The sequence below is a fragment of the Astatotilapia calliptera genome, chromosome 1 (assembly GCF_964374335.1).
Source record: "Astatotilapia calliptera chromosome 1, fAstCal68.1, whole genome shotgun sequence".
NCBI classification, from domain to species: Eukaryota; Metazoa; Chordata; class Actinopteri; order Cichliformes; family Cichlidae; genus Astatotilapia; species Astatotilapia calliptera.
The window spans coordinates 33,138,103-33,162,071 of NC_137422.1; the positions used below are offsets into that span (position 1 = coordinate 33,138,103).

General features: G+C 39.7%; 1 protein-coding gene across 2 annotated transcripts in view; it reads right to left on the reverse strand.

The window, feature by feature from the left end:
* adcy7 (adenylate cyclase 7) overlaps positions 1-23,969 on the reverse strand; it is a 63,438-nt gene that overhangs the window by 30,004 nt on the left and 9,465 nt on the right. For both annotated transcript variants that reach the window (XM_026173910.2, XM_026173890.2), the window contains exon 2: positions 2,046-2,771. In XM_026173910.2, the coding sequence (XP_026029695.1) occupies positions 2,046-2,210 (165 nt within the window). In that variant the 5' untranslated portion in view covers positions 2,211-2,771. The remainder of the gene's footprint in view (positions 1-2,045; positions 2,772-23,969) is intronic.

The following is a 23,969-nucleotide window of genomic DNA, read 5'->3' on the forward strand; positions in this document are numbered from 1 at the left end:
GACGTGCGAGCGTGAATGTGTGTAAAGTGGATACAAGAGTGATGGAACCAATGTTTGAGAGAGACATGAAAAAAAGGAGTGTGCCAAAAAGACTGCAGCAACACAATATAAGGAAGGTTAAAATGATTTTTCCAGCAGGAGAAAGTAATATAAGCTACGGTGACAGAAGCTGTAGCAGCTGCCTGCCATCATGCCAAAAATCAACAGCATGCCGCTGAACAGCAGAACTCAATGAATACATGTCTTTTCTTGTCACGGTAGGAAGCACAATTGCAGTCGCTGTGCTCTGACAGCTGCATTGTTTTAAACATTTTACTGCATGTCTTAGTTTTCTCTTGATTTGTTTTATTCTATTCAAATCTCCAACAAAGTTGATGCAAGTTTTAACTGCTGGGTAAAACAATTAACAGAGAGAACGTGCCTCAGAGGAAAAAAGGAACTAAACGCAATTTTTTCTGAGCCCTCTCTAGCCAACCTTGACCTCACATCTCTCTGTGGATAAACGAGACACTGAGACAACATACACTTCACGTCGTTTCCTGCACAAAAACATTATAACCTTATATAATCTTGAAACTGAAATTTGCATTCCCCATATTCATGCCTACTTCAGATACATCCTCCTTCACATCAAAACAGTTACACAATCACTCACTCATTCACACTCCTCTACATCTGTACCCACAGTGCTTTATTCAAGCAGCTATCAAAATAGAGGAGTGTTGTTTTTTTCTCCCACATTTTCACTGGTGACCTAAGGTTTCAAACTGAACATCCAGCCACATCCTGCTTCATAACACAGCACGCTACTGCTGCTGTCCTAATGTGCCAAATCTCTCCCCCAAACACCAATCGACTAACTAAAACTTATCATCGTTAAAGCAGGATGTGACAGGTCTGTAGGTCTTTAAAATAACTCTCAAAGAAACATAAATGATGTTTCATCGTTGGTGCACGTCAATACTTGCAACAGCAATTTGTGTCACCTAGCAATAAAAACTAACAGTGATGCAAAAAGCAGGAAAACTGCAGGTGTGTTTGTATGTTGGCTCAGCAGGTTCTTTCCTTGACTAAATAATAAACATCTTCTAAGACGTGCCTTAAAACAACACTTGAACCAAGCTGAATCTAGAGCATCTTAATTATTAACTGCATACTGTCTTGGATGAGTGATTTCTTTAATTTGCTTTTCTAACATATTTTCATCAATTAAAAGGAAAATGCCAGGTAGAAAAACTGAGTTTATGACTACAAGAGCTGCTGTTTATGTGTAGCATCTTGGTGCCATTGTCATAAGAAACCATGCTGTGAAAGTCAGGTTGTGCATTTTGCATTTTTTTTTTTCAATTTAATTGTTATACAACAGTTTATGGAGGCTACCAATTTTCAGAAATTCAGTTATTCCTTACACTCACTGCATTATTCCTAGATAGGCAAATCAGTAAGGCTGATTTAAAAAAACAACAACAATCTGAGTTCCAGTAAGTTTATAGCATATTTGGTGATTTAATCTAATCTAGTCAAGCTACTTTGCAAGAATTACTTGAACTGGAACTTGCACTGGATTCCACTTTCTTGATTCCTACTGTGCCACACCGGAAACACTTTGCACACAAAATGCACCACGTGTGGCTGAAAACCTGCATGCTGGATTCAGCTGTTGGGTAAAATCTTGGCAAAGGAGCCAATTTTCATGACTCAACAGTGCAACCTAGCAATCATATTTTGGAGGATTTAAATTATAATGTCAAGTACAATTAATAAAACCCAGGTGCCCATATCTTAGTATATGAAAAACTGACTTAAGACATTTTAATACCAATTAATACCTTTTATGCAGTTGAAGCCCAAAGATTAGTCACATGAAGGAATTCAAAAGAACTATTGATCATTTCCAATGACTCCCCTCCTCTGCCTCAGAGGTCATGAATATAATCACTGTATTGTTAAAAATCACAGACTGGGATTCATATTTAAAAGGTATAATGCTTTCCAGTGTTTGCAGTCAGTGTAACTTTTAAACAAATGTGTATGTTAAAACTCACCAATCGGAGGGCAAAGAACAGAATAAGGAGAATTACACAGCAGAGCATGGAGAGGCCCAGCAGGAGTACCAGCGGCTGATACTGGCTGATGCAGGAGTATTTGCGGTAGAGTGCCTCATTTCTGAGCTCCTGGTCATTCAACAGGTACTTTCCCTTGGCTGGCATGGCTAACACTTTTTACAGAGGCATAGCAGGTGTTAACAAGGACTCCAGAGGGTAGGAGCATCTGTCTCCACAACTTATTTTTGTGTGTGCAGGTTAGAAGTTTGTTTAAAAAAATGTTCAGAGTTATAGATCTGCTAGTGGCACCTTCCTAGCTGATGAAACTTCTGTCTTTCCGGCGAGGCATCTTGATTGTTGTTGCTTCTCACACTTTCGTTGTGGTTCTCTCTGATAGATTTCTTCTCAGTCTCTCTTCCTCTTGGCCTCTCTTGCCCCCCTTGCTAGTCCTTTTGTGGCTTCTATCCTCTGTCTGGTGTTGGCAGGCAGACCCGCTTCATCCTTTGCCAGCTACTGTGCTGCTCCCTTCAGTGAGTAATAAGCCCGGGAACGACAGACACAGAGGAGGAGGGGAACAGAGTTTAAGAAAGGGGAGGAGAGAAGTTTGGAGGAAGAGCGGGAGGGAAACAGGAGCCGATGACGGAGCAACAAAGGTCAGTCGTGATCCCACCAGGATTTAGGATTTAACTCAGCACAGAGGTCGGGAACTCCAGTCCTGCAAGGCACCTGAAGGATGGAAGAAGGCAAGACAAAGGAAAGAGAAAAAAGAAAATGATAAAGATTTTCAAAATCACACACACAAAATCACAAAACGAACACAGGTTTCATATAAAACATGGCAAAAAAATTAAGGCTCAATTGATTTTAAGGGCTTTTTCATATGCTTTACACTACACACAAGGGAACAAATAGTCAGGCACTTTATGGGCTCATAAAGAGATATCCAAATCAGTCACAGAGCACAGGTTTACTCACACCTGAACTCTCATACTTGTGTAAAATCTATGCATAAAAAACCCTGTCTGCTATGTGCAGGATCCTGGCTCTCTTCTGATCAACTTTCTGTTAGATCTGAATCAAAGATCCAGATGGTTTTAAATATTTTTCATTTTTCATTCTAGGAGAAATTAACCTTTGACAACTGGGACAGTCGCTGTGTGACAGGTGGGGAGGCTCCAACTCCACTGGGACCCAGAACTGGATAAGCCAAAAATTATGGACGGATGGCTGAATGGATTCTAAGGGAAGGTTCGATATTATTTCTTTTCTTCAAGTAAGCAACGTTTGGTCTCTGTTTTTTTATTTTTTGCAAAACACTGCTTTTAGCTTCTCAGAGCTCATAAGTGTCGGGTTTATTAATTTTTTTTTCTCAATTTTTTATAATTGCATTATTCTGGATACGAACCAAACGTCCTCACGTGTCACTCTGACCTCTTCCCAAAACATTTTCTACTCTGCCAAATGCAGCATGTCTAGCATATTTTTATTTTAACAACTTCTTGTGGAGGTCTACTACATGAATTGTTGAGCTGCTTTTACAACACCTAAAATAACGTTTTCAATACGGATCAAATTTACGCCTGATCTCTTTAGAATTTGTGATTACACCAGTGTTTCTAAGTTTTACAGGAAGCAGCCATATGGATGACCACAGTGGTCACATTAACTGAATAATACAAGCTTCTGAGCTCCTGTACAGTTATGCAAATTATTTCTCTCGCATGCCTGCTCAACAAACAAACTAAAGAGCCAGACAGCTACAGCTCAGCTTCCAGTAACAAAAGCAGACAAAGCACAAATTTATGCTTCCTATAACTGTCCGCATGTAAACCAGAACATGGCCTAAATACCTGCTCTACTTTTGAAGAAAACATTTGAGCTGAGGTCCTCACAACCATATGCTAAAAACCAAAGAGAGCAACTGACCATCGTTTTGACAAAATTTAACATAATACTTCTAAAAGCTGACATTTGAAATTAAATTCCTCAAAAAATAATACAAAAAAAAAAAAATCAAAAAAATGAAATAAAATACAAAGGGGAGAATTTGCACGTTGTTGTCCATTTCTAAGCAACAGAACGAGAAGGTGCTGTCCTGAAGCTCAATAGAAGCAGTTTGAACTTCACACCACTGTTAATAGAAACCTCATTTCCTCCACTTGCTTATATCATTGCCCCAGTGTGCAGTGTGTGGAAGACACCACTTCATACTTGTCTCTCGCATAGCAACTGAAGCGGATGCCATGTGCCATAAAAAGAGCTGAGGGAAGAGTAAGGCAGAGAGAAAAAAAAAAAAAGACAGGACACCTATAACACTGCGTGTAGGTGAAGAGTCAGCCGCAATCCTTCAGCGTTGTAGTAATAAAATGCACTGCCACAATAAGTACTGTGAGAACTGGTCCAATGGAAGTTTACAGCCACTTTGAACTCTCCCTTTCACCCCTGCTGCTGGACACAACATCTTCTAGCTGGCTCTCCCCAGCCTCAAATAACACTCAGCCGACACTGAGGGCGGTAAAAGCAACAGGGTGAGCAGGGAGGTAAAATAAAGTGCATAGTGGGGGCTCAAGACCTCCAATTGCATCAGTAGGAACCAGCTGGCCTGCAAGAAGGGAACCCTGAGTAGATGTTTAGTGGCTGTTGACCCTGTAGGATTAATTTACTCCACATAACCACTAAATACCATGTCTAGACCTTAAACACGGGAACAACTGTAAGCACATCCTATAAACATAAATGTCTATAAATGGGGAATGAGCATGTCAGTTATATATACCTTTATGATCACATGCATGGAAACTTGACATGCGTGGGTAAAAACACTGAACCGATGGTGCAAAACATCAAATAAACTTGTGATAACACCTGATGAAAAGATAGGGAATTCAAGAGGAGTCCAATTTAGCGCATTATGGGATAATTTAACACATGAAGCAGTTTAAAGTGAAGTGAAACAGTCCAGACAGTGTGTCTACGAGGGAACAAGGGAGCTATTATACCTACACTAGATCTCAAGGACACTACCTATCAATGGACTCGCAGTCCTTCTATTTGCCATCTGGCAATATATCTTCCTATATAACAAACTATACAGTGAAGTGGAAAAAAAATAACATTCAGCAGTTTTTCTTTTTAAACTGTACTAAAGACACAGGAAAGTAGACCTGTTTTTGGCTTATCCATAAGATTTGTTCATGGGACTGGTGGAGTGAGAAGAGATGTTCGTGTTGGCTTCCTGGACTAAGCTGTAAAAGAAGCCATAATTGTCTAGTAAAAGTATAATTTGTGGGGAAAGAGGCTTTTTAAAACTTATTTTTAGATTTACCAATAGAGGAGATTAGAAGGAATTTAGTTTAAACCTGTTAAGAGATGATTTTATTGGCTCTTAGAATTTAAGTGGAAAATCTAAACACAAGCAGAGAAAAGCCTGAAGTGCAAATGGAGAACAAAGCCAATAAGCTCCATTTTTCCCCCTCAATGACCGCACACAAGGAAAGAAATTTAAAAAACAAAAACAAAACTTCAATCACTGATGAAAGGATGACCCATTGTCTTATGTATTTAATGGGTTTGTCTAGTCTTTAGGTAACCAATCCACACTGCAAAGACTCTCATTGACCACATGTCAAAGCTCTAGGGCCTGACTCTTACACTGCTTTTTATACTTCAACTCTAAAGTAACCATAGCAAAAAAGCAGAACCATCAAACCTGTGGCTGCTCTGTGGCATGGAGCTGGGACAACACACAGGGCTGTATGCCTCAATAGAGCGGAGTCTCTCAGCAAGTAGGATTGAAACTGCTGCACTGACTGCCAGGCCTTTCACTATAAAAGCCTGACAAATGAAAGGATCACATAGCACCCTTGTAAATTGGCGTCACTGAATCCTCGAACAGCAGCCATACAAAACCAACCAACGTCACTGTGTGCTTGCTTCTGAGCAGTAGGAAGTATAGGTCCTGGAGTCAAGGAAAAGGGAGGGTGAGATGACTGGGAGCTCTCAAAACGGATAGTTCCAGAAGAAAAGACAATGACTATGAGAAGTGTGGTAACCATCATATGTGTATGTGACTAAAATGAAGAAGTTACACTAACATACACCTGCCTTTGCAAAAAAATAAATAAAAACCCTTAAACTTGATTCTCATTTTCATTTTCTGGACAAACCCACTGTAAGGCAAATCCAGAGGATGGCACAAGGCAATGAGCAAAGATTATGTTGATGTGTCACACATAAAACTGAGTGCTTATGCATGATTCCAGGCTAACATCCAGGTAGCTCTCGAATGATTGAGGAAGTTCCAGCAGACCTCTGTATTAACAGCCTGAGGACATATTCACAGAGCACAGTCCAATGAATGTAAAGAATATAAGCCACTACAGGTGATCTGTCATGTTCTCATATTTAATGAGTGATTCATTTACAAAACAGACGACAAACAAACTGAGATGCTTAAGAACAATAAGTGATATTTAGTAATACCTGTCAGCTGTCCCACATTCTGAGTCTACTGTTATTATTTATCATGCTGACGACCCTTCACCTGTACAGTTTTAAATTACTATTGCTTAGTTACAAAATCTTAATGACTTGTCCGGATCTAAAATACAAAAAAATAAAAAAATCACTACTGTCTTAGCTCTGCATCACCAAACCAGGGACAGGAAAGCTAGCTGGGGCTGCGAGACCACTTGTTTGACATCCTTTCTCCATATTGACTCACGGATACTTTTCGTATGTTGTGTACCAGCAGTCTGTTAAGCAGCAGAATGACATCTTCAGCCTCTCGGGAAACAAAGCAGGAGTAAGTATCTGCTGGGTAGCCAAAAACACCAGGAGCCTAACAGGAAGCAACTAGGCTGTCCTGTCAAGCGACTAGATACAGTGCAGCGCCTGGATTTTTAGACCTTGACACAATCTGTTTTGGCTCTGTGCTTTAGCCCATTAAATTCTTACTTTCAGAGTCTGACTGAAAGGGCGTGAATTCTTCATTGATGATTTCAAATTGTATGCTTGAGCGCTGCCCAGAAATGGTCAATCTATTCTATTTATGCTAAGTAATCACCTCATTGGAAATAAGCCAATGTTATCTGATCTAGTTGAATCATCACCAAGCATAAGCCCATTCGAATCCTTTTTATGGAGAGCAAACAGGCAGGCCTCATTCCAAAAGAAAACTACTCTGCTTTTATGGTCGCCTTTGTGTTGGTATTCAATAAGCTTGGACAAAAAAGGGACAAAGAGTGACCTCCGTTAAAGACAGACAACCGCATTTTTCAACCCATGCTCTACAGAGTCAGGGTTAAAGGTGATGTGGGTAAAGGGCATATCAACCCGAGGCACCTGACAGAGCTCGCTTAGTATTACCAAGAATTTAAGTCACACATATCTAAACATGACCCTCTAATTTGCAAATCTCAATGCTGCACTTTACTTTTGTACACTTCTGCACAAAAATTAACTAAAAGCAAATTTATATATTTAGGAACTATCGCTGATTTCATTTTCAGCCATATATATACACACACATACACATATACATACACACATATACACACACACACACACACACACACACACACACACACACACACACACACACACGATGCTCCTTATGGGGACCTGATATGTTTAATATGCTGCTGAGAATATAGCCCAGAAGAAGCGTATAGTATAGCTTTTATTTTGGAAAGATCCATTTCTCTGTAATAAACTGTCTTTTCCAAAGATGAGTGATTTCTCGATCAGATAGATTTTTTTTTTAAATTATTTTGTTGTTTCAGCAACATTAAATTTAAAAACTGTACTTCTGAGTTAAAATATATATTTATAATTTTAATAAATGACAAATTAAAAAGGCATGAACATTTTTTTGTATCGAAAAAAATATCGAACCGTGGCACCAAAGTATCGAACCGAACCGTGAATTTTGTGTATCGTTGCACCAGATAGATAGATAAATCTACTCTGTCAGTTAATATAAATGATTGCTCTGTCTGTAGCTAGAAATCTAATGTAAACTGTGCCTGAATCCTGAATTTAAACCAGATGTTACCAAACCTAAACAGAGAGTAACAGTGTGTAGTAACATGAAGTGCTTGAATGTCCTGAATGACTTGCTCCGAGCGCCATAATCAAGGCATAATCAATTATGATTAATACTATCATATTTCAGTCAGTACATGGAACAAGGTTTATCCCAGTCAGGACAGGGGTAGGTTAGGGGTGGGCTACCTTTGTAATTGTGGAGGACATTGCCTGTACACCTTTACATAAACTGATGACTTATGTATGTACAAAAATGCAACCAGCATATTAGATTAGGTTTTGTCCTTTTCCATATCTCCAACTCTCCTCCCAGTACTGTCTACTGGTATTAAATTAACCATGTTGACCAGAGGGAGCTGCTGACCCTTAACAATATTAGCAGGATGCTATTTCAGCAATGATTTAAGCTTTAAATGCTGTTGCTGATAATAAATACAGGAAGTGCAAGCGAAAACACCACGTGCTCGGAAGCTGGCTGCTGCTGCTCGACTGTTTCACATTTGCTTCCACAAACTGAGCCCAAGTCACCAATTTTTCTGCTTGACACAAAGAGCACTCCAACGAGGAGCTTATTGATTTAAAGAAGCATAGAATTTACATCTAAACATATCAACCATCGTCCAAATCCAATCCTGGGAAAGCACTGATTGAATTTGTCTAAGCCATTTCCTTCTCATATGCATTATGGATTGGGAAAACACCTGTAGACCCAACGAAAGGGAGAAATCTTTAGAAAACTTCACAGCTCTTCATATTTAATAAAAAATATCTACCTATCTGAACTATACATGTTGTGAGGCTGTTTGTTGATTACAAATGTTACTGTAGCCATTTGACCCCGTTCAATATTTGTACTTGTGCTTTCAACATATATAAGATTGATGACGCACAATGTGAGATGACCTTTGTGGAAGGTTTTGTTTCCCAAAAACATGTAATTTGTAGAGAAAGTTTAGTAAGAAAGAGTGGAAAGAATGCTATACGGTGAGAGAGACCATTGTTTCCAGCTGGTATAGCCAGCCACATCCCCATGTCACGTTTCATAACCAGACAGGCTCCATCCTGTAAATCTGTAGCAGAAGGAACCCTCTGTATGCACCAGCCCATTTCCCCACCACCACCGCTGCCGCCACCAATAAGAAAACCATAATTATCCCTTAGTACGCCAGCCAGCTTACTACCGGCATTACCACTCAAAGAGAAATCTCAACATCTGCATCTAGCAGAGAGGAGAGCTGTTTACACAGCGAAACAAAACCTACCGTGGATATCATGCAGAGCTACTCCAACAGAAATGGGAGACAGCTTCAGATCAACACGGTGATGGTAATTTTCCAGGCTACCATAAAGCTCTGTCTGCTGACAGGGCCATCTGGTGCATGTTTTCTACAATCTACTAATCTACTGTTGTAACTAGTCTTGTTTTAACTGTGTTCATAATTTATAATGTGCATTCATACATGAATGCGCTGGTTTTCTTTCATTTTACCAGCAAGCCACTGAGGAGTCTGAACGTCCTTTAACTATGAGTGGATAACGAGTAAAACATTACTAAAGCTTTCACATGGGTATACATGAGTAAACCCAGCCTACAACGCTCTTCTGTGTGGCCACAGAAGCAAAGATTTCCGGGCATTTGGGGAAAATGTACTGGATGACATCTTCTATTATCTCTGGGAAGTACAGACAATGGAGGTCAATCCTGAAACTGCCAGAAATGCAAGGCCTTTGGTTATAATCAAATTCTTGGAGTGCTCTAATAAAAACGACACTCTGCTGGTGTGCATGTGTGAGATGTGCCACACCACACCCTCATCTGTCATCGGTCATGTCTGGCCAGGATCCTGAGACAGGGTCACCAAAAGATGGAAAAACATCAGAGACATGTCTTCTGCGATTCGTTCATATTGGATAAAACTTGCTAACAGATACACTAGATGTAAAACATTTACATTTATGCAGAGGTTTCAGTGGAACTGCACTATATGCATCCATACTGTGTGCATGAAAATATTTTAGATTCTCAATATTTGCTTGTGAATGTTTGTTTAGTGGGTTGATGTCTTGTTCCACATTGAAAACAAGTTGTGGTAAATGGGTCTCAACACAACACAAACAAACAGTACAATTACATAGTATCCATTACACAATAGTAGCAGAAAGAAGACGGGTAAATGTTTGCTTCAGCTGAGCCGTACATGCATGTGTTTGTTTTTCTTTGGGCACACCCCAGACTGATGACAATCTTTGTTTTGAAAGAGTCTGTCAGTAGTCCCAGGAAATTTTTTTCTATAAACACACTAATCTTTCTATATTGTACTTATCACATTCCTGCAGTGGTGGAGTTTCTGCATCAAAATATGATATACAGTACCTACACATGCACTCACCAGCCACTTCATTATGTACACTTTTCCAGTGCCAGGCTGGAACTCGTTCAGCCTTAATTATACATGACAGATTCAACAAGGTGCTGGAAACATTCCTTGGAGGTTTTGGTTCGTATTGATATGATGACAAAGTTTGTCAGCTGCACATCCAATATGTGAATCTCCACCTCATGAGTGTGGAGTCATTTGAATACAATGAACTCATGTTCCAAAAATACATTCGAGATAATTTTGCCTATGTGACATGGCACATTCTCCAGCTGGATATCCAGCAGCCATTAGAAGAGGGGTACACTGTGGTCATAAAGACATGGTGAGCAACAGCTGCTATTAAGCGTGTCAAGAAAATATCTCCACACCATTACACCAGCAGCAGCAGCAGTAGCAGCAGCAGCGTGAATTGTTGACACAAGTCACGATGGATTTGTGCTTTCATGTTCTATACACCAAACTGTGACAAAGTTTTTCCAATCTTCTGTTATTCAACTTTAGCGCGCCCGTGTGAAATGCATCAGTTTCCTGCTCTTAACTGACATGAGGGGCACCTAGTGTGCTCTTCTGTTGCTGTAGCCAATCTGCCTGAAGGTTTGACATGTAGTGTGTTCAGCAATGCCGTTCTTCATACTGTTTGTAATTAGTACGTTTTAAGTTACCATTTCCTTCCTATTTGCTCAAAGGAGTCTGACCATTCTCCTTTGACCTCTAGCATGAAGACGGCAGAACTGCTGCTCATTTCCCTTTTTTTGGACCGGTCTCTGCAAATCATCGCAGACATGGCTGTGCGGGAAAAATCCCAGTAGATCAGCAGTTTCTGAAATACTCAGACCAGCCTGTCAGTCACCAACAACAATGACACATTCAGAGTCACCTCATCACCATTTTCCCCAGATCCTTAGTTTGAACTTCAGCAGGTTATTTTGACCATTTCTACATGTCTAAATGCACCGAGTTGCTAACATGTGACTGGCTAATCAGACACGTGTTAACATGCAGCTGAACATGACTATTTGTTACTTTACAGTAGCACATTTGAGTTACATGCTCTGACTAAGCTAATCTACCAATAGAGAGATATTGTAGATATGAAAACCATAGCTAGCTAAACAAATATGTACTGTAAGTGTCATGGCTCGCTGTGTGGCAGGCAGGATGAGGACCCAAAATGCAAACCCACGGACTCAGGGGATAAACTCAAAATCACAGCTTTATTGCTGGAAAGGCAGATCACGGGTAATACAAAACTAAACTGGGAAAACTAAATATAAAGCTCACCAAGAAACACAGGGAGAATCACACACAGCATGAGGGAGAACGCGACACAGAACTGAGAGAGACGCAGACATAAATACACAGAGGGTTAACGAGGGAAGTGGGAGCACATGGGGAACACAGGTGACACTGATAATTATAACGAGACAGGGCGGGGTGAACATAACATGTCGTATACAGGTGCGGGAGTCCCAAAGTAAAACAGGAAGTACAGAGGTTCAAACAGGAGGGGAGAGAGCACGGGGAGGACACAGACATAACGGGCTGGGGAAAACATAGAATAAAACACAAGGAGAGACGAGGGCTCACAGATACACAGGGGCACACAGGAGGTAACCAAATAAGGATCATCATAACTAAATAATCCTAGGAACCAAGGCATGACTAGGGAATGAAATACAAAACATACAAAAACTGAGAATACTGGGCCCACATGGCCTGAGACCATGACAGTAAGCCTTTGATATGTACCCATCACCTTTAAACTAAAGCAACACACACCTATGAGAAACTGTCTGATTTTGTTTGTTTTTTTATTGAAAAGGTCTCGTTCTAGATCGGTTCTACATTAGTCTGTAGTTGGTTCTATTCACACACAGAAATCACATTACTGCAAAGTACAAGGAAAGGTAAGAGCCACAGCTGTGGTGCTATGTACAGTACAGATTTAATGTCTATCTGAAGGCAAGTTCAAAGGGATAATAACAATGAAAGTGAATGCACATGTGACCTGAAAGCTGAAGGTCTAAAATCCCACACAAAGCCTGCTGATATAAAAAGAGACTTCTAGACTCATATGACTAAAGTTTGCATATAGCATACACCTCAAAAACGTAGCATGCTAATACAGCTGCTATTTCTTGCTGGTTGTTTTTGGCAGGAGCTTTGACAGGAAGTACTGTCAGCTGTGAAGCTAGTAGGCAAAGAAATTATTAGGTCAAAATGATGTTCCCCAAACAGGTGCTGATGGATCACTATGAGAAAGATGAAAAGGAGTGAGGTAAAAAGGAAATATAAATATGCAATGGCTTTAATAAAGAATATAGGACTGACATAAACAGTAGCCCAATGGTAAACGCCAAATCATGTCTGACAGGTTAACTGGGAGCTGTCCCATTCAGTCCACAGGGTGAATCAGCCAATCACAATTTATTAACAAATAAAAAAGGTTGAACAAACAATGTAACTAAAGCTTGACAGACACACACACACACACACACACACACACACACACACACACACACACAACCTTGAAGCCAAATCAAGTAAAAGAGTTAAATTGGCATCATCTACTGCTCTTGCTATAACCACCAGTACATTTACAGTACAATTTTAAATTACAACTTGGAAGGGGCCAGCTTATACTTGCATTATGTGCTGCACTAGAATCGTTTTACAGTTTTGTTTACCATTTTGTAGGTTTTGATATTAATGCAATTCTACTGGCAAATAATACCCATTTTTACAGATCATTCTAGCTAGAAGTTCATGATTTAACTAATTATAGTCAACTTCTTTCTAGACTGAAAAAACTCTTGTGGAAACATGTTTCATTGGACACTCGTACAGTACTACTGAGATCAACTTAAACCACAATCATGCAGTGCATGCACAACAAACCAAGAATATGTCAGCACAGTGTTTAGAGATGTGTGGAAAGAAATTTCAAAAGCAAGAAGACACCTCTTAGTTAGTAACAATTTCCACCATGGAAACTGTTACTTGGTATGACAGAGAGCTCCCAATCTCTGACCAAGGTTTCCGAGTAATCAGAACCATCTTAAATTCTGCAAACTGAAAAAGTAGCCTTTTTATCAGAGGCAGCATATCGGCAGTTTCATACATGTGAACTGAATAAACTTGTTCCCGGTATCTCTGGTCAACATCAGGCTTCCTGAACTTAGCCACTGTGCTCCTCCTCCTCACGTTGCTGTGCAATGGCTGATGCAGGTATTTTCCAAAAGTTCAAAATGTATATTTTTAAATGCATAATTGAGATGGTAAAAAAAAAAAAAAAACAAGTAGAGAATAAGAGGCTTACAAAATGCTTTTGCCCTGTAGAAAAATTATTTATGCAATGCTTGTGGGTGGGAGGCCAGGAAGCAAGCACGAACTCGTTGTTATTCAAAACATCTGTGTACAGTGGTGGGATTTAGGCGGAGTAGGTGTTAGTGTTAACCTCCTAAAAATTGATATTAAAAAAAATTATTTGGAATATGGAGTAGTCACGGCTCTGATCTATGCAGTCACTGCACGAATCTTTGTCGACTTTAAGAACAAATTTTATCTTAAAATGAATCTTAGCAGCTATTTGTAAAATATTTTCCTTTTTTTGTTTTATTTCTACAAATCTGATGTAAGAATATAAACAGGGTGTATTAAAACAGCTTCAGGAATTCAACTCATGATTGGAGATTTTATATGACACTTTGCTTACATGCAGGGAGTAGCCAGTCTGTCTGCAAAGGCTCCAAGAGCTGCCTGGCTCTGGCCCAAAATTAAGAGGACCAACGACTGTTGTCAAACACACCCTGTCTCTGGACGCTCGCACCCAGCACACTAGGAACACTGATCCCAAGAGCATGGAATAAGCAAAAGTTATGCAAGTGGCCAACAGTGCTATTACACGACTGGTGAGTTGACAGTGTCTTGGTGTTTACATGCACCGCCCATTTAATCAGAATAGCTGTGGGACTTTGGCTACAGTTATGAAATCATTATACATTTGTCTTCCTCAATGGCCATCTTATCTCTTTAGCGAATGTTTGATGAGCTCCCTGAAGATGGATATTTATCATCTCTTCAGAGTAGTTGTTGCCAGCACTGTGCTGCTCTTATTTCTTCAAGTGTTTACATGAAATACAAATGCTATGCAAGGGATCAATTCACTTTGAAAAGTCTTTTTTTTAAAGAGGAAAAACACACAACCTGCTGCAATTTATTCCAATGGTGTCAAACTCACTCACATCAAGGGCCAGAAACCTACATACAGTTTAGAGTTGATAAAGTTTCACATAGCTTTCTCATGTATAACTGGGTCCACATAAAGCTACTTCTGAATAGTATACAATTTAGTTAAACAAAATAATATTACACCAGAAGCTTTTTCACAAAGCTAAATATTATAACTGGTGATAATACAGAGCAATCGCTTAAACTATATCCTCAGGTATCCTACAAGCTTGACATCGCCTATTTCACAAGTGTGAACATGACAACTCGGTGGTTGTTCGACAAGCTTCAGTAAAAATAATGAGAGGAATAATATTAATAAAGATTCTGGGCTGCACAGCTCTGCTGTGAGTCCAAACTCTCATGAAATGGTCTGTTTTATGGATCAGCTTTTCCAACCTTTTCCATGCTAATGTGTGTTAGCATATTTGTTAGTGAGGTAAGGGTATGATCGCCAGTTTAGTTTGACATGTGTCCTGCACTGGGTGCAGGCCTCGAGTCTGACACCAGATTAAAGTCAAGCAGGCATGCATGCAAGTCAACGGGTAACCCTACTGTAATCAGCTGAAATATGAAGTATTATGGGTCTGTCAGCACTTGAATATTAGGCTCCAGGTAAATGTACCTTTTGTATTGAGCGATACTCTCCCAACCCACAGAACATGAGTGACAAATTCCCCTTCAGGAAAGGATTTTAAATTCTAAAATACCCCAGCAGTGGAAAAGAGGAAAATTTGATTCCTTCTATAGTTGCATGGTAATTATCATTGTTGCATCACCGCATTTGCAAGTTTCTCTTTTCCTCCCACACCATAAGATTGACACGTTAGGCAGGAATAATCCTGCCATTACACTTACACAAGGCGCACGCTTGTGTACTGGCGCAGATCCACAAGCTTTGCTCTGTGATTGCTGTATGATTGTGGTTAGGACAGGTCAAATAGATGAGACATTTCCCCATGGAGACAAGTACAATATTATTAACTATTGGAGTAAGCCAAACACTTGTCAAAAGTCTCAGCACCAGACTGATTGAGTGACTCCCTGCTGTACATGTGTGGGACAAATAGCCATGCAGTGGAAAATAATACACGTGTAATGAGCAAAAGAAATGCTGACAGCATGTGCTATAAGTGCAGCATGGCACGGCGCATTCTGCTAAGCCTTCAATTACAGCTGTCCAGCAACAGAGAGGTCAGACAGTGGGAGTGACGCAGAAAGAGCACAGAGGGATCTCATTACCTCAAATGCCTCCTGGGAGCTATGGATGACTGGAGTAAATGAGGGCTGACTAATAGCATCCTTGTCTCTTTGCTGAGTGTCTTCATTAGCACTCTTAAAATGTTTGTTCCTGTATCAGCCTCCTCATATGACTGGCCTCCGAATTGTGTTTAGTCTGTGTTCCACTTCATTGTAGGCTTTACATTGGCTCACACTTTCTTTCCGATTCTGAATGGAGGCCTTGTTGTTGGCAGTCTGAAAGTATGCGGCAGGGTTACAGTTACACATTTTGCAAAAACCTCCCCTTATGTTTTGCCACTGTAAGCCAAGAAATGTGCATAAAAGCATTGCTGATGAACAGCTACACAGTCAGGAATGTCTTCAGGCAGCAGTACCAATTCTGAGGTTTCTGTGGTTGAGTGGGAAGAAGAGTTTTTGGCTGTATTGGGTGAAAGCAAGGTTACTCCTACTGAGCATCTGTCTGTGCAGGATCTCTCAAAGGAACGGACATGAGTTGCTTCAGTTTCACTGCAGTCCCTCCCAAATATGAGTCACAGTCTCACACTGTGCAGCATAAAGACAAGCTCATCCAGGTGTGAAGAACTCACCCTGTTTAGTGCATGACTCCAGTTATCCTATAATGACATCCAACTCCATCAAGAAAGGGCGATTTTGTATGCATGCTTAAACAGGGGCAATATAAAGTTACTGTTCAACCCAAGAAAGAGTTAACAAATGGATAGTTTCTATAAGTAGCCTGTGGAAAGAAGGAAAACATCCTTCAGTAAGAAGGCTGATTAAATCTGAAACTAACCTTGAACTAATTTTAGTATTTTTGGAGTTATTAGTTCCACATGTTTAATTACTTTTATTTCGTTAAATATTTAGTAAGCGTGCACTTGGCATATTAGAAGAACAACTTCTAACAGCTATTTAATCTGATAAATCGAACTTTTCTTGAGCTACCAGGCAAAATACTGGAAGCGCTGGTTTAAAAATGACTCACTGATCAGTTTAAATTACTACTGATGTAAGAACAAAAGTTTGACTGCTCCTGGGACAGACATGATGTGATCAGCTAGAGAATAAAATATTTAAATGGGCTTTAAACTTCCGTGTTAAATAATCTGATGTGCACCTTCTTAGAAAAGCAACTACATATCGACTCACTGCAGCCCACAGCTGTGGGTACTGAAGAGTGGGGAGCCAGCACGGAAAAAACGTCCCAGCATTTTCTTTGTTTCTACCATGCACACTAATTAATGCACAATGCACCATGCACCAGGCATGAATGCTCTTGCATAGGTTACATTATAGGACCTACAAAGATTCACCACAGAATAAATCAATCTTTAGAGTTTTAGGTGTGATGGTTCTTTTGATTATTTTACTTCCTCAGATCATCCAGGGACAGAAAGAAAATATCTATATAGAACAAAACAAACAAAAAACCTCAAGAAGCAACAGTACTAAGACGAAAAAGTGAAAATGACTCAAAATAAAACCTCAGTGCACATCTTCATAGTATAGAAGGAACATGTCAGCAGTGCAGCAGTGATAGACAAGTTATTAGCTGCCCAAGATGGTGGAATTAGTCAAAGGTCTCTCTGTGGATGCTAACACATGAAGGGTTCCCAGTGAGCCAGCCAGGGGTTAAACATAGAAAAGGAATTAACTAGCTGGTTAATTTCCAAAATAAGAGTAACTCCAATGTGCAAAATTAATTTGACTGCAGATGATATATATGAGTCTTGTACAGAGAAAATGTTTTGGGGTTTTTTTTTTAAATGTAAGAAGTAAAGTCTATGTGTCGGAAACAGTTTGATTTTACTGCATATGTAGAAAAAGTGCAAATGTATAAACTTACAACTATCACAATCAAGTAACTTAATCAAATCCAGTGAAAGGCATCGCTTTTGGTCCAAGTTCAGTGTCTGCTAGCTTTTTCTTCACTTGAACTGAATGAAGAAGCAGCTTTTACAGTCTGCAAGTGAGTTTTATAAACACTATAATTTCCCAATTTCTTAAAACCATCAAAATACTTGTTCATAGTGATACAAAGATTAACTAAAAACATTGTGTTGTGTTGAGAGATGGTGCACACACACACACTATTGGTATTTGACACACTCTTGCATCACCCAGGAGTCAAAAGAGGAACACAGTGAGCTTTTTGTTCAGTATGCTGTCAGCTGTCACCAATCATTGCTTTGATCACACTTACCACACAACGCAGAGTAACTGACTGCGGATGTTGCTGCCATGAGTTTTGGATTGCTCTATCACACTAAAACCAATTAAGATATACATAAACATAAGCTGTACAATCACATTGCTACATTGTTCCCATATTTTCTCTTTATTTCCAAATGTGAAAGAAGATCTGCAGAGCTCAAACATCGAACACCTGCAGAGGTTTTGAGTGCTCTGAGAGCTCTCAGATGAAGGCCAGTCATACCCTGCGACATACAGTCGACCGCACACCATTTCACTTCCTTAACAACCGTGACTCATTTCCCTAACAACTGTGCAAGGACAGTTTCGTAAAAAAAAAAAAATCCTGCAGCCACTGCATAATTAGTCACAGATGGATGCTGTTATGAAAGGAATGACAGATTTTAAGTCCTGTCAAGACAAACAGTGAATCTATTTGGGATAGATAAGCACAGATGCAGATAAGAACCAAGCATTTATTATTCATTTATGGACACACGGTTCCTGTCATCAAGAGGAGCAGTAATGATCCTTAAAAGGCTCTAAAACTGAAATCCATTCCATGATTACTGACAAATGAGAGATGCAGCCACAAAAGCATAACACAAATCTTTATTGCTACAACAACTATCAACTAGAAGACAGATCACCAAGCCAGAATAGATGAGCTTACAATGCATTAACAGAACACCAGTCTTTTGACCGTGTGACACCTGAGCCTGAAGCTTTGGGCTGCTCCACTGGACCACTGCCTCCCAAATGGCATTGGCAGTGACCCATGTGACAGCCCCACAAAGGAGGAAGTGAGTGTGGCGTATGCGAAAGAAATGATATTTTAAAGACTGTGGCTTTCTTTTTCTACACAACAAAACAGAAGCATTCAATGAAACTATATATGTGCAGAGGCTAATAAGAAGGCCCTTTATATCATAATGAAAAGATCCTGCAATATTAAAGAGAGAATGTAAACAATCAGAAGATAAACTATGGTGCGACGGTGGGGAAGTAGATCGCTGTTTCTAAAGAAGGAAGCGTCTGACAGAACCGTATTAAAGAAGAGAGAAAAGGAGGATATCAAATCATAATTTGCCCATTACGTGTACAGGGTGTTCCCTCGAGACCTTTGGGGAATCCCCAATTACATGAGGTTTGTGATGCTACCAGATTGTAACGTTATTATTTATGACAGTGATATTACAGTAGGATGTGTCAATAAACAGTAAAAATAATAACTTTTTTTTAAACACTCCGAATTTATATAAATTGTAAAAAATAAAGTATATCAATACTGCTTTGTTTGACAAAAATCAATGCATTTTCCTGTTATTTCTAATACTTTGAGAAATGCCTATATTATGCCCGACAATAAAACTCAAATTAACAAAACTAGTTAAAAATACTGGCTAAGACATCCTAATGCATACTCAATCTTCCAGGTAAGGAATTCCCAAAACATTGATTCTGTTCATCTGGCCATTGCGTTTTCAGTGGAAGAGCCGTTTCGTCACTCAACCAAGTCATTTCTTCAGTCCTGGCTAACTGAAGGTTTCCTCAACCTTATAGACAGTACATGTGAATAAAACATCTCCAGTCAACTGAGACTGAAGTTACTTGGATAAGTAATGAAATGTTTCTTCCACTGAAAACGCAACATCCAGATGAACAGAATCAACTTTTTGGGATACTGGCCAAGACCTTTCTTCTCTACCCTGGTGTAAATGTCACTTACTCGTCTGTCATCTTCCTACACTGCAGGCTGGCCTACATAGCTATGCTAATACTGCACGAAAGAGAGCACTATTTTGTTGCCCTACAGCAGGGGTCCCCAATCCCAGTCCACGAGGGCCGGTGTCCCTGCAGGTTTTAGATGTGTCCTTGATCCATCACAGCTGATTTAAATGGATAAATTACCTTCTCAACATGTCTTGAAGTTCTCCATAGGCCTGGTAATGACCTAATCATGTGATTCAGGTGTGTTGACCCAGGGTGAGATCTTAAACCTTCAGGGACACCGGCCCTCATGGACTGGGATTGGGGACCCTGCCCTACAGCATCTGATGATTACATAGCATTATTCAAAATCCTTTTGGCAAATGAGTTATCTTTCTACTGTGTCACCACTACCACAGATTCTCATCAACCACATGGACACCCTCTTTTATTTGTGTATTTGTCTCCTTCTGTCTAGTGCAGTTGCAATGCAACAGGTGGACCAGTGTTTGTTGAAATAAATTACGTTATGGCTGTAAACTCCACCCATGCTTTAGAGTAAACCCAAAAGAGAACATAGCCAAGTAACTTTGGTTAAGTCAACAGACCAATGATGAGGCGCTCCCTTAAGCCAGAGCTGATGCTTTGCTCCTAAGTCCTGACATGTTGCAGGCAGTTTACGCTTGCTGAGAGAGGTTGGAAGCAGGTCATTCTCTACAGGCAACTCTATGACAAGCAGGAGCATTGGGACTTCTAAAAGGAACAGAGCCAGATTGATGCAGCAGTCGGGCATTGTACAGATAACTCTTTAGTTGTATTTTTTCCCGTTTCAAATTCTGTTGTTCATATGTTGACAAGCACTGACGTATGCGTCAGCCAAAAATGATGACTTTACCAAGTGAGAACTGATATTTCTAAAAATCCACCCCAGTTCAGTTTTGGTACATATATTTTTGCTGTCTCTGGGTGAATAAAGACTAAACCACATGAGAAAAAAACAAAAAAAAACAAAAATAAAATAAAAAAATGTATGCCACCATCGCACAAACAACTCAAAAACTCAAAGCATACTACTCTATGAAACAATCTGATAACGTTTTCTGTTCCATTGCCAAAATTGGATAAATCTTCGTTACAGTTCATGATCACCGCTTTGGCTAGTGTTGATATATGCTGTAGCTTTATACAGACCCAAACTGCAAAAGTACATGTCAACATTTTATCTGGAAACCAAATATAAAAATACTTGAATAACCCTTGAATAACCCTAGTTGACCAGATAAGGCACATCTATGACATCTACATAAAGGCATGTGCTTTTCAGTTTACCCGAAACATAACCTTATCTATTCCAATTTAAATTGTGCACCCCAAGACCCATCTGACATTTTTCCAACAGCATTCCCAGCTTTTATCTTAGTCTCTGCACTATTCATTCGATAGGTCACCTACCAGCTCTTCTTCCCAAACAGAGAGCCAATCCTGGCTAATCACTCATTAACCAGCCAAGCACAATGAGCAGCTTGTTGGAGCAGGAAAGTGCCGCAAGCCTCCCTGTGGCATGCAAACACCACATATTTCTGAAAATGTGAATGCACAAACACAAAACAGCACCCACCAAGAGCAGCGCTGTGTACCAACTAAATGACTACAAGCTTGAGGCTAAAAAGCTCTATAGGAAAAAATATAAACACCGAGCAAATTAACTGTAAGAACAGTAATATTTGCATTATATCGTTGAATATTGCATCGCTCCCTAAATATCCTTCAAAAATTGGTAAAAATAAAGACTTTCCTTGTCTTAGAGTTATTCACCTGCTGAATTCCTTTTCGGTTCAGTGTCCTTAGTTACTAATGTCTTTCACAGGCAAGTTTTCATTTCTAAAATGAGTTCTGCAAACTCTGTGTCTCAATGGCACTTCTCCAGATGAGGTGCTCTTATAAGCATTACATAATGTCCTTGAACCACAGCAAGCACAATACTCTGAAAATGAAATTGGGAGGAAAAAAAAAAAAGTAAGAGAGAAAGAGCAGGACACCCACACATCTGCACCATCCAAACTCAAACGAGCATTCAGAGGAGGCAGGCATCGCCTCATGCCAGCTGCAGGGCATTTCAATGTTCAATATGGCTTTCGATCAAGAAGTAAGAGACAAAAAGGTCATCTCATATGTATCCATGGGACGCGAAAACATTTTACAGCCAACAAATCTCTTGCCAGTACATCACAGGCGCATTAGACAAGATTCATAAATCTGAATATAGTATCGATTGGCTCTTTTTGGCAAATGTTTTGCTTTGACTGTGTACATACATCAAAATGTATCTTATCACCCAACTGCTGAAGGCAGATTAGAATGAGTGTTGACACAAAAGCGCTGTGGGCGAGGAGGGTGTCCAGGAAATGGAACAATTTAACAAATGGGGTGAAGAGGCATTTCTCTAATGGCACTCCAAAGCATCCCATCTCAGCAGCACTGATCCTCTCCAAACAGCAAAACTAAGAGGGCATGGCCTTTTATGGCCCCTAGAGAGCTTTCCTGGCAAGATACATTAGTAGTCTTGAACAAGTGTGATTGAAACTGGACACTAGAGGATGACAAGAGAGCAAACAGTAACGGTAGTTACTGTCCTAGCATTTATTTCCCTAAAAACCTACTTCAAAAGTTGAAAAACAGCACAAAAAACCCCACCAGCAAAACCTAAAGGGGTTTCTCCATAACCTTAGAAAGCAAACACTCTCATGCAGTCGTCATTTTGTTGCTTGTATTTGGGCACAGAATTCACAGTATTGGACCACTCTCCTTAATCTTTGAATTAAAGTGTTTTCAGTCCCACTGCTACAACTGTATAAAAATAAAAAATCACACATTTTCACACAGTCTGTCTTTACACACATTTGTGAAAGCAAAGAGCTCACTGAATTTGAGTCTGGCACTGTAATAAGATTCCAACACTGCAACAAGTCTGCAAATTTCTTCCCTCATAAATATTCCATGATCAGTTGTAAGTGGCAATACTGCAAAGTGGAAGCATTTAAGAACTACAGCAGCTCAGCCACAAAGTGGCAGACCGTGGAAGGTTTCACAGCGGGTTGTCAAGTGTTGAAGTGCATAGTGCGCAAAACAGCTGGGAGACTAACATAAATACTCCATGAGATCAGTATCCCTGATCCCCCGATCTGATATTTGACTCAAAAAGCCAGATCTGACATTGGTGACAAGTAGACGCTCTATGGGCAAATCCATTTATTTTAGTTATAGGTTGTGTTGCGTACACCACACATCAACGGCAGTGCACAAGCTGCAGGAGAGCCAAAACAGGTTGGAAGAAGCAACAGTTGGCAGGAATTTCATCCCTGTGGTGTCAACAGTTTTTCTTTTGTATGTTTGCAGAAATCTTTATACTGTAAACTGCGGTCAAGTGAGCTGAGTGATGGTGCATTCCCTCTATTCTTAGGTTTGGTTTAAAACTTGCAGTAACTTGCAGTAAAGCTTTTACTGCATTTCATCACTAGGGAAACAGCGTTTAAGTGAAGCCTGATTATAGTCAGGCTGATCAAGTTAGTCTGGATCAAGTGGAACCTATCCCATTTTATTTTGGGTGAGAGGCAGGGACTTCCTGAACAGGTGTGGAAGTTAACTAACACTGAAAAAAAACATTTTCAGAAATACATAGATTTTTTGCCACCCATAAGTCACAATTGCAAATTAATGACATACTTATTTTCTCACTTTTGAGTCATTTTCTCAGAATTTTCAGTTAGTAAGTCATAACTTGGATATATGCAACTCAAACTTTGTAATCATAAACCAAGAGTTTGACTTATCGATAGCAAATTCTGTTTTCATTATTCAGTGTTTGAAACAAGCTTCCACAGACAGCTCACCGGCCCATCACAGGGTAAAACAAGATAAGTTAAGAAGAAAATAAGTGGCACTTGTAGAAAGAAACATGTTTTAAGGTAGATCAGACTAAATCTCACTATATGAGAATCTTTGAAATAAATCTTGGAGATCTTATCATGTGCATTAACAGAACAGAGTTTTTCAGGATTAATAGTTAGTTCATTTTGATAGAGGGCAAGTTCTGTCATGCATACCACATTTTTGCGGTGAC